Consider the following 12,318-nt stretch of genomic DNA (forward strand, 5'->3'; position numbering starts at 1 on the left):
AGGGGCGGATGCCTCGTCCCCGCACGGCGCCTCACGGAGGGGTGAGGTCGAATTCTCCCCGCTCTGAGGGGCCTCTTTTCAGGATAAATTCCTGACTTGCTGGGATGGGGTGTCCCCACGGGGCTCGGTGTCCCTCACACAGGAGAGCGTCTGCCAGCCCTCAGAGGAGTTTCCTCCGAAACTCTCTCAGTCCGTGACCGTTACCCCTTCTCCGCCTCCCTGCGGTACAAACTGCTATTTCTCCATCACAAATATACAAATAAATAACGTAATCCTCAAGGCCTGCTGCATAAGGCTACCTGCAGCTAGACAGAGAATAATTAGTGAGAATTTAGTGGTGATAGCGGGGAAAATGACGTAGAGGTAAACGAAGCGCTGAAAGCATCAAGAGAAGGGAGAGGGCTGTGGTGCCGCTCCTCCGCCCGCTGCCGTGGCAACGCGGTGTAAACGAAGCGCGGCGGGCCGGCCGAGCCGCTGAGACAGGAATAGGGATAGGGACAGGAATAGGGACGGGGATAAAGACAGGGACACGAGTAGGGACAGAGATAGAGATAGAGATAGAGACACGAATAGGGACTGAGCCCGCAGCCCCGCCGCCCGCGCGCTGCATGTGGAATCCGTGCCTCTGCCGTGCCTCGCTGTGGAAACACACGGTAAGGGCTGGCCTCGGTCTGTTTTATAGAGCTTTTTCAGCTGTTATTTTGAATTTTTTTTTTAATTGTTATTATTTTTTAACATTCAAAAAAGGGAAAGTTTGGCAAAGTTCAACATGTAACTCTTAACAGGCTCATATAGTGACCCTTCTAATGGGTTATCTGGTGTTCGGCATAAGGAGGAGTCAAAAGTGCTTGCTTCTACAGCTGCTGTTCTGCAGAATATTGGTTGTCCTTCTTGTTCCTCTTCTGTAAGCCTCCAGTGACAGTACTGCCCGATATCAGGGTGCAGCACTGTGTGGTATTAGCACTATTCCTCTCTCTCTCACACACACACAAGTGTCATGCAGAATTGTTGTAAGTAGTTTAATCTAAGACAAGTGGATGAGTCTCTTGGGAAGGCTGATGCATGCTGAAGGCATGTTGTGTACTTTTTGCTGAATGAGAAACAAAAGTCACATTCATTTGCTGACTAACAGTAAATGGCAAAATGCTGAATCCAGCAGGAGCTACATGTGCCATTCGTTTCCACTGACCTCTGTTGTGACTTTGAAATAGAACCATTCCTAAAGGACAAGATCCTGAAGGACTCTGAAGGACAGAGTTGCTACCTGCCATCTGTTGCATTCATCTTACCATTGGCAGTGCTGCAACACTGGGCTGCTTTCCCGTTAGCAGTTCTACTGAGAGCCCTGAGCTCAAGTGCAAAGGATAAAAGGCATTTATGAAATGACTAAAAATGGGTACTTATGAGCTAAACAAATAAGTAAGCAGTCCCAACCCCAAACCATTGCCAGCAGTAGTTCCTGTTGGGGATAACTTGTAATAAAATGTGTAATGAATGTTGAAAATGTTATTTACCTTTAGATGGAGAAAAGTCCATGCACACATTATTCATATTAGGCACATTATTACTGAATTTTCCGTTATGGACTTTATAATCTTCCTCTCTAGCATTCAGTAGCTCCGTGTAACTAATGAATTCAAGTCTATCTTTCATATATCTTTAAATGTATGTTTATTTCTGTGTATTTGTACACATATCTGACATTTTTGTTTCTATTTTTTAAACTGAGTTGTTTGCTAAATAATAAGGACAGTGGGAAATGTAATATAAATACTAGCTGATATTTTCTTCTGTTCATTTCAATTCACTGTGCTTAATTCGTGTATTCTTGTCATTTGAGAAACAGAAGCCCAAGTTTTTCAGAAGAAGCCCAATCCTGAAAAAAATAATTGAGATTAATTTTAAGAATCTTTTGAGTTTCTTAGGATAGAGGTTGGTGTGAGCTGCGTCGTGATTACAGAAACAGTCATCACTGAGACTTTGTTGAGATTGCAGTGTACGAGCTGTTCTGTGCTCAGAAAGTTTTTTGTTATTGATCTCTTTTGCTAAGGGAGAGTTTTGATCAAATAAAGATAAACAATAAAAGATATGTTCAAAATAAGATTTTCTTCTAAATGTGACCCGTTGACTTTCTGGTCTGCTGTATATGGGTGATGTCAGCAAACAATACTGAGAGTTTTCATTTCTTCATAGCATATGCTGAATTTTTAGCAATAATAATTGTGTTTGGACTGCTTTGTTTTGTATATTTGCAGGATGGGGCATTGGACGTTAAGTTAAATTACAAATTCTTCATAATTTCAAGTACTTGTAAAATTTTGGTATTATCTTGTATAGGATCCCAAAGTAATGAAGTATGATCTACTAGTTTGGATGGATTGGAAATCAATTAATGATACATGTTCTCAGGTTTCAGGACCTTAAAACATCTAAGGACAGTATGTCTGAAAAGCAGAAAATTAAGAGGAGAAGCACAGAAGGTATCTAACCAATGAAATGAAATCTGTGAAATGGAATATATGTATCTGGAGAAGAAAAAGGACCATGTTAGCTTGAGATCTTGTCACTTGTTAAAATCAAACATCCACAAAAAATTTTTAATCAAACTTAAAGTTATTTCTGCCTTTGAAAAGCCCCGAGATTTGTTTTGGTTTTAATACTTTTTCTAAATGAGTTTGTCCACACTTTTTTTCTTCTATTTCTGTTTCACTGAAATAGGAGATGTAACTGGATTTTTTAAAGGTGTCCTTTGCTTTTAAAAGTGGATTGAATTATCATACTTACCAAAATAACTGAAGTTATTTTAGGCTTAAGCATTCTTGTCTAAAATTTACCACAAAAAGTATATGTAAGTATTTGATTCAAATCAAATTTGCTCTTTTTTTTTTCCTGATACATCTCAGTAATTTTTTTAATGGCCAAAATTAAGTATATTTGCTTTGGTGAGTGAATGATATGCAGTATACTAGTGTTTTCTGCAATACAGCAATATAGTAACTAATACACTCATGTGCTGATGCAGGTCGTGGAGCTGTTGTTGCTCTTCCAAATGCAGATGAGATAGTGAAAGAAATCTGTGATTCATACAAAGCTCTAGGAAAAAGTAGGTAAGTAGAACTAATATTTAATTTGTGGTTAGGTATCCAAAAGTGAAGACAAAGCAGGAATTAGTCTGAGCCTAAAAAGATTTGCTTTGTGCCAGCTGTTAGATACGGCTATGAGTTGTATAGCGTTTCTTTCTTCCCAGTGTCAATGCTGATCCTTGCAGAGGCAGGATATTGCACTACATGAGCAAGTGGTTTGGTACAACAGGAGAAACTACTTCTGGTTATGGTTTTACATCAGTGTTTGACCTAAGTAGAAACACAATTGTCTCGCATGCAGCTTTTAAGATAGACTGTATTTTCGACCTCTTTTCAATCAAAGTTCTTTTTTTTTTTTTCCTCCCCATGCTTGAATTTTCCGTTCTTCAGAAACCAGATGGCAGAAATCTGAGTCTTGTCCATACAGCCTCTATTCTTGCAGGCAGGCCATAGCATATTTTATAAATGACAAAGGCACACCACCTGGTCTTCAGAATTCTTTTGACATACTTTCCTGATGATGTATTTTCATAAAAAATACATGCTGGAAGCAATCAGTTCTTATCAATAAGGGGAGATGGGCAATATGTTTTCCTATTCATACTGTGTCTTTGTCTGTGTTGTTTGTTATTCATTGGTATTTGTGATCAGTTGCTGCCATAGCAGTTAGATGCTGCTGGGGAGAGCCCCAGCTTCCTAGATGGATCAAGAAAGAGAAAACACTTTGGGATTCTTGCATCTTATGAGTTTCTTGTTCCTGTTAGTCCCAAGTTGAGTGATTATTTGAACTGAGTAGGAGCCTTCCACTTATTTTCACATTGTATTTTGGTTTTTGTTTTTGCCTTTTAGCCAAAAAACACCAGCAACCAGACTGTGGCCAGATAAACAAGTGGCACATTGTCAAAGTAAAAAGCAGTTAACATTACAGATGGGACAGCACACCTCTCTACCTTTCCTGCTGAAGAAAGAGATCATAAGGCATGGCTTTGACTTCAGCTTTCTTCTACAGGCCTCATGCCCAGAATCCAACATTCCAAAATGTTTTAAGGATATGCAACAAAGTAAGTTCAAGCTTAAAAGTCAGAATTCTTCAATAAAGTTAAACATTTTTCATATGAATTTTTCATATGAAGTGGGCTTCAGCCATGTTGCCTGTCTTCTTTAACTATGTGTGTGTGTATTTAGGGAATGAAGGAGATAAAGAAAAGCAACATGAAAAAAGATGTTGCAATTCCGATTACTCTGTATAATAAAATAGACCCCTCATAATGTACAGTGGAATTTTAGGCAGGGCTGGGATGACGTCTCTTTTACTTTTTTTTCTCCTCCTGGAACTAATTAATTCATAATTGAATTAATTAGCTACTTGTTGAAGTCAGCAAACATCTAAAATTTAAAAGAAATAATTGTTTAAATTATTAGAATAAAATATTTTTATATTACTATATTTCACTGTGTTTTATAGAAAGTGCAATTGTAACTTTCCACTTTTTTTGTTATAGCAGATTTATAGCATAGTTCTGCAACCACACGTTAGACAAATGTCTGGTCCTCAGAACCCTACAGTTTGAAATATTTGTGTACTGAAAATTGTAGTTTGTTTTACTTCTCACTAACACTAATGTGTTTTGATTTTTAAGGGTTTAATATAGCAATACTAGAAAACAGGATCAAGAGGTCTGAGGTAAGATTATATTATGTATAAAACTAAAACTTTAAAAGTAATGATACAAAAGAAGTCTGGGTAGTTTTCTCTGCTTGTTCTTTTCAGATGAACATCAAGCATTTGTATAGATGTGATGATAAATATCAGCAAATGTTTGAAATTATATTAGTTTATTATATTACAGCAGGGATTATTGAGGGCAAAGTGTTGGAAGTTTAAAAAGATATAGAACATCTTAAAATGGAAATACATAATTTTAGGTATGCGTATTCTGTATGTTGCCTTAGATACTTAGTTTTGATGAATTTAAAAACAAAGCAATGCAATTTTACTGTGTTGATGGGTTGTATAAAACTGAATCCAAACTGAAGAACCAACCTGACTTTATATGGTTGATTAAAATAGTATTTAACATGAAAATTTGTGAGAAGTGTAAACAGGATTATTGACAAAAATGTATGGCAACTCCTGTACTTGCAGTCATGCTTGTCATTTCACGAGTCAGCGTGTCACAGCAGCTGAGCTTTAACAGCCACAGAAGATCAAATTCACTGTATTTCTTAAAAAGAGGACTTGGTCTTTATAGATATTAATTAATTGTCCTTTCAACTAGAGACTTGTTAAATCTGCTGTGTACTTTAGTGTACCTACTGCAGAATACAAAAGCATTCACAGCACGTTCTGGCAAAAGTTCATAAAAAGAGCTATGGAAAAGAAAAGCATTGCCAACTGAAGGAAATGTTTAAGAAAAGTAAGTTAGTTGATGTCAAATGTAATTTAATACAGCTTTATGTCACATCTTAGGCTCTGATGATTTCTAGAGCTTATCATTTGGGATTACAGAGCATTCAAACTAAAACCATGCAGACCAGACAAAGCCTCCTGAACTGTGAATTTCAAAACATTGCTCATTGCTTTCCCTGGCACATTCAAACCTCTGCTTGTCCTTGGAATGCAACAAAAATTTCTTGCAGATTGCTAACTGATGTTGAATATAGACATGCAGATGGGTACTCAGAGCATATGACTGTGTAATTATTTCCCTTGCATTCATTTGCATAAAAGTATACAGCTTATTAGAGCTTATTTTGTCCACATTTCCTATGTAGCAAAAAATAGAAATATTTTCAGAAAATTATTCACACTGTTCATATGAGTAATCACAATAAAGTATTTAAATTCTCAAATTTGTTCTCTTTCAAAGATGTGCAGTAACTTTCAAGTAATGGGAGGGGAAGAAAAGAAAGGGGGGAGGGAAAATAAAATACATCCTAAGCACAACAGGCTGTTGCATTAGCTGTTACTAAGTGGCTTTTTGATAGTCATCTGTATGACTTCACTGACAAACGTAGCGTGGACTGTGGTATTTTCTAACAAAATGCTATTGAGCTGAATCTGTATTCCATCTGACGTGGTTTATGAGCTTTTCAAGTCTACACTGAATGCATGGAAGACCTACATGTGAAGAATTACAGTAATGACTTTTAAAACTAATGAATAATTTATAAAAATGTTGGTTTTTTTTTTTTCCCCCATGGATGAAATAGCAAACTGTTATAATTTTACAGTTTTGCTTTTTAAAAATTGCTTTCATGAGATCTGGTTCCATTGGGAATATAATTTCTCCTGTAGTACATTTTAGAGGGTTGCGTTCACTGAGAGTGCACAGCGAGAAGAAAAGTTTGGCACAATAAACTGCTGACCAGCCTTTGAATTTGTGTATCAAGCACGCTAGATAGCATAAGGCATAGTTAAGAACTGATGATATTATTTGTACATGTGGCCAAGGCTTACTGTATTTAGATTATGGAAAGAGACTTGTGCCTTGTAGCAAGGAATCCCACTTTCTATACCACAACAAAATGAGTAAAATCAGTAAATCTGAGAAAAATAATGTATTTTCTAAGTGTATTGATATTACATTTTATATTAGGTTAAATGTAGGAATATGTCCAATTAATGTATATCCATCAATATATCCTGCTCTGATGTTTTTTCCTTCACCCGTTTGGTTCTTAATGATTAGATTTTACCTTTGTCTGCTGTATAGTGCATCATTAATTTCTTTTTTGTTTTAATGGAAATTGCAGTTCCATTTGCCACCAGTGACATTTCAGCCTGTAAGAACCATTCATCTTGCTCCTCTAAATGATATTTTTGTCAATAAGCACACCAAGATCAGAAATATTTTGAATATTATGAAGTCCATTTCTCAGCCTATAAAATCAGCTACTAAATTTTATCAGTATCAGTTAGGCAATATAGTAATAAGACAAGCTGAAAAGTCTTCAGGTGTGATTGTGGCTACTATTTCTGAGAAGTTCGCTCCAACAGAAGGCCTGTACTGCTTCAGCAAGAATAAATATTATGAGTACCCTAACAATAAGAAAGAAGGAATTGAAAACAATTTGAAATGGACAGAAGATGAGGCAGCTGCCAATACTGAAAAGAATGACCAGAAGTCCCAGTTTTCAGTGGCTTATGAGAATGTAGATATTATGATCCAAGACAATTTTTGTGACACTTGTCTTTTTTACCTGAACTCAAATAATGCTGTGAAAAACTGTGGAATATCCACAGCTCTGTGTCCTGTGTCAAAAAACACTGATATTTTAAGATCTGGTGAGAAGGAAGAAAGAGAGGAGAATTCCTGTAAAACTGGTATAGAAGAAAACGTTACAGACATAATACTGCACTGCAGACCATGTGAAGATGCTGAGAGTGAACCCGTCATGCTTGGTGATTGTAATTTAGATTCTTCATGTAAAAATGAAGTGATTGAGTCCTGCCATGTCCTAGAATATAATTCTGTAGCTGCTGTAATTCCTGGAGAAGTGCAAGATTATTCTGGAAAACAAACAGAAAATAATATGTGTCTTCTCAAGTTTGGAATGGAAAATGAAGCAATGTCAGAAGTGACTGCAAAAGGTCAAAGTGAGCTCGTTCCTGTTGTCCACGTTACTTTCTCTGAACAAGAACTACCTACGAAACCACGCATTGCTAAACATCCTGCCAAAAAAAGGAGCACTGTTCGTAGCCTGCCTCCTCATGTCAGTCAGAGCTTCAATGTTCTTGCTCGCAAAGACAGTGACAAAAGTGAGATAAAGTTGAATAGAAACAAATGTTCATCAAAATCTAAAATGAGTAGCAAGACAAGGACACCTGAAGGCTTAGTTATTTCTGAGGAGATTTCCATAAAACATAATACACAAAAGAGGAATGCCAAGAGGCAGATTTTTCCATCTTTGCAACTGCCATATGTGGGTTCTGAGACTTTCCTGAAGTGTCAAAAAAAAATACCTCAAGCCAACAAATGTAATTTTCTTCAGAGTTTTCAAAAAGTTAAAAAGCAAAGTTCTTCCTGCAGTTGCAAAAATCTAGTTATCTCAAAGAAACCTGTTACTCCGCTTTCTCTACAATATGCACAATCTGCTTCAGAGTTTGTACAACTGAAGTACAGTGATATGTTCAAGAAAATAAATTCAAACGACAAAGGCCCAGATGTTTATGAAATGTTTGGAACTCCTGTCTATTCCCACGTGCGCCAGCTTGATCATCTTGAGAACAGTTTTTACAGAGATGTTTGTTCTGCTCCACCTGGGGGATGCACTGCTAGCACCTGCAGTTCTACCTGCAATAAAAGAAGAGACAGCAGCCGAATAAGAAATACTCAAAAGAGAACACATTCTAAGCCAAAGAAGACCATATCTGTCGCTAAACAAAAGCAGAAAGGCTTACATGCAAACAACAACAGTATTGAATTGAGTGGTAGCAACACTGAGCAAGATAATGTAGTATCTTCTGGTCCGGATTGTCGAATACAAACTTCAAGTAGTGTGACATTGTTTCATGGAGACACAGATCATCAGCTTATATTTTTAGAAGAGCTTCCAGAATCAATCAAGCCAAACGAAATTCTTTCAGATTCAAAGTTATCAACTATTAAAGAAGCCTCTTTGGAGCAGTCTCTAGACAGTCAGGCTCTACCCAACCATCAGATAGCTGCTTCCTGTAGCCAGGGTCTTCTTCAGCCCAACAATAAAGTCTACACAGAATGTGCTGCTCTAAGTAACAATTTAATAACAGCAGACCAGAACATTTGTGTACCCCAGTACAGAGTGGATACGAATGGCTGCAAAAGCCTGGAATCAGACCGGGCCTCCTTCAAGATTCTAAATCAAGGAGAAGCATTGCCCTTTTCAGATAGACAGGAGTGTCAATTCCTTACAAACAAATTAAGTCACAGTTGGTCATTCACACCTCAGAACAGTATTTTGGCAAATGAACTCATTCAGCCTTCAATGATTCAGACAACAAATGTTACAAGCCCCAGTTTCCAGACAAGTCGGAACATTTTGTCTTGGGCAGGTAATAAGGACGTAACCAATGAATTGCTTTGTTGTCTGGCTGCAGAATTGCTAATGCTCGAAGATAAAGACATCAATTCTTCAAGAACAAAATATGCAGGTTCTAAAATGCAGAATACCTATACTAAAGAAGAAGGAAAAATAATGAACAGAGATGGAGAAATAGTAGATAATGATCTAGATAAGGTAAAATTAAATTTTTGTAACTTGCTTGCTCTTTTAAGTGATGCTTCAGCAAAGTGTTGGATGAAAGATGAGTCTTCATGTTAACTCAATAATCAGTGCTTAACTAAAGTACTGGTAATATGTGCTCATTAATGACCAAGTCTCTTCTCCTTGGGCCAGCTGCCCACTGGGGCTTCCAGTGTTCAGATGAGAATACTGATATTGGATGCTGTCTGTCTGATATGGGCCAGATGGTGCTTAGGCATGACTGACATAGCCAGAAACACTTAGAAGCTGAGAAATTATAGTGAAAAAAAAAGAGAGAGGGTACTTTAATTGGTTTAACTACAAGTATTGGCTTATCATGTTTGTTTAAGTAATGTTTAATTAAACTTCAAGCTCAGAAGGCTTAGTTGGATTCTGGCCCTTGCTCTGTGACAAAACCTTACCTACTAATGACACCTGCCAGTACTGCTTCTCCTTTACCGTCTCAGATTTTCCTCCATTTAAACTACAAATCTACAAGGAAGATTAATTCACTGTGTTTCGATACTCTTCCTTATGCTTCTGCAAACACAAATGCCAGTTATACCTCCATTCATACTTCTAGGGATCTGTGGCTGGGTACAGTAATTATTAGTGGTTTGTTTTTTGTTGTTTTTTTTTTTTAAGCAGTTTTTTCTTCTTGTGAGTTCCCCTCCAAATTGTTTTCATGAGGTTTGGATTATATATGTTACCTAGGGCAAATTAATTGTTGTATTCCCCCTTAGCAAACGTTAGCTATATGACCAAAAAATAAAATAAAATAGTAAGCCAATATATGTTCTGTTCTTGTAAGTGTTCCTTCTTCCTGGCCTGCTTTCAATGACAAAAAAGATGGGGTGCTGTAATCTTCAGATTGTTTACTATCGTGATATATATTTGAAAATATTTATGTAGTCTTAGGTAGCATAGCCATTGTATCGATGTGCCAGGCAAGGATTATATATATATGTAATTCTGTAGAAAAGATTAATGCCAGGTGAGAGTTACTGTCTGTAAAAAAATAACAATAATATGAGGTCTTTTTCCTCCTTTCCTTTTCCTCACACTAACCATCATGTTCCAAGCAGAGTTACAGAAAATCCTCTCTGGCATCAAGTGAAGAAAGTGGACTGCTGAACTTTGAGGAATCTACTCAAGTACCAGGAAGCAATGTAAATAACAAAGACACTATCATGTGGACAAGAGGTGAAGTCCTTGGAAAGGGAGCCTATGGCACAGTAAGTTGCAGTCTCAGTACACTAGGGGATGCACCGGTTATCTCAGAATTATGTCTTACCTTCTAAATGACTACTTTCTTATTCAATAAATAACTTAAATATTTTGCATTATACAGTGAGACATGACAGGTGACAGAAAAAAAGGAAGTAATTTAAAATAAGTAATCATACACTTTAATTTCATGTTTCATTTTAATAAATGCTAGTTTTGTTGTAGGTGTACTGCGGACTGACAAACCAGGGACAATTAATAGCTGTAAAGCAGGTTGTTTTGGATACGTCAGATCGACTGACTACAGAAAAGGAGTACCAGAAGCTGCATGAGGAAGTTGATCTTCTGAAGACATTGAAGCATGTCAATATTGTAACTTACTTAGGAACTTGTCTGGAAGACAACATTTTAAGTATTTTCATGGAGTTTGTTCCTGGTGGCTCAATTTCCAGTATTCTTAATCGTTTTGGTCCGTTGCCAGAAATTGTCCTTTGTAAGTACACAAAACAAATTCTAGAGGGGGTTGCATATTTACATGACAATTGTGTCGTTCATAGAGATATCAAGGGCAATAATGTTATGCTCATGCCAAACGGAATAGTGAAGCTAATTGACTTTGGCTGTGCCCGGCGTTTAGCTTGGGTCAGCCTCAGCGGCACACACAGCGAGATGCTCAAGTCTGTGCATGGGACTCCATATTGGATGGCACCAGAAGTTATCACTGAATCTGGATATGGGAGGAAATCAGACATCTGGAGCGTCGGCTGCACAGTGTTTGAGATGGCAACAGGAAAACCACCACTGGCTTCCATGGACAGGGTAGCAGCCATGTTCTATATTGGGGCTCACAGAGGACTGATGCCTTCCCTACCTGATCGATTCTCTGGAACTGCAGTGGACTTTGTGCACGCATGCTTAACCAGGTATGTAGCTTTTTAACTGAAAATCCTTATGAAATGAATAGCAAATTAATAGCAGCCTTTTACGTATATCTGAAGATCAGACTTTGTCACTAGAGAGAAGCATATTATTTAGTGGGCATGGTAGTGGCCTCAGAGGCAGGAAGCTTGAATTCTAATCTTTGGATTAGAATTGTTATGGTTAGATGTGAACCACGTAACAGTAACCAGAAAAACTGTTGTCAGCAACATCATATACACTTTGTCTCAGATAGAACAGTATTTAGAAGGTAGTAGGAATTGTTAAGGTAGAAGGAAATACACAGGTAGAGTTTTTAATACAGTATTGACCTTATAAACAAACAAAATAAAAACTGAAAGTCAACAACCACCAGCAGCAAAAATGAACAAAAACCTCATGTGTGTCGATAGTGGCAAAAGTTTACTATATCATCTCATTGTGCCACAAATGTAAGTGACTCCTTCATTCTTTCTTTCCCATCAGTTTATTAGTTAGGAAATCAGCATCCTTTATCCTTTTTCCTGTTTTGTTTTTGAAATAAGTCCAAACTGAGGGCTGAAAAGGTTAGTTCTTAGTTCTAGAAATGTTGTAATTCCAAATGGCCTCGTTAATGTGAATTATGTTGATTGGAGATGACAGAATAGACTGACAGACACAAGTTCAGGCAAATCATTGTCATGTTCCTTAAATTTTTTCTGCACCTGAAACAGCCAAATTTACAGGATTACTCTGTTTTGGAAAGATTTTAGTGGAAGAATGATTTTTTATTCCACTTTTATAAGTCATAAATGCCAATTGCATCTTTCCACAAATTCTGCCATCCTTTCTGTCAGTCTTATTAAAACAAACAAACAAACAAAAA

The 12,318-nt window shown here is 37.2% G+C and overlaps 1 protein-coding gene across 1 annotated transcript; it reads left to right on the top strand.

Moving 5' to 3' along the window:
* Nucleotides 1–8: 8 nt before the first annotated feature.
* MAP3K19 (mitogen-activated protein kinase kinase kinase 19) lies at nt 9–11,474 on the top strand (the record flags this gene model as incomplete). The annotated part of the gene is made up of 8 exons (XM_079539215.1): nt 9–41; nt 83–224; nt 3,023–3,107; nt 3,933–4,144; nt 4,724–4,767; nt 6,840–9,302; nt 10,394–10,543; nt 10,761–11,474. The coding sequence occupies 8 exons, from the start codon at nt 9–11 to the stop codon at nt 11,472–11,474; spliced, it is 3,843 nt and encodes a 1,280-aa protein (XP_079395341.1).
* Nucleotides 11,475–12,318: the final 844 nt, after the last annotated feature.

This window comes from Tetrao urogallus, assembly GCF_951394365.1.
Source record: "Tetrao urogallus genome assembly, chromosome: 8".
Classification (NCBI taxonomy): Eukaryota; Metazoa; Chordata; class Aves; order Galliformes; family Phasianidae; genus Tetrao; species Tetrao urogallus.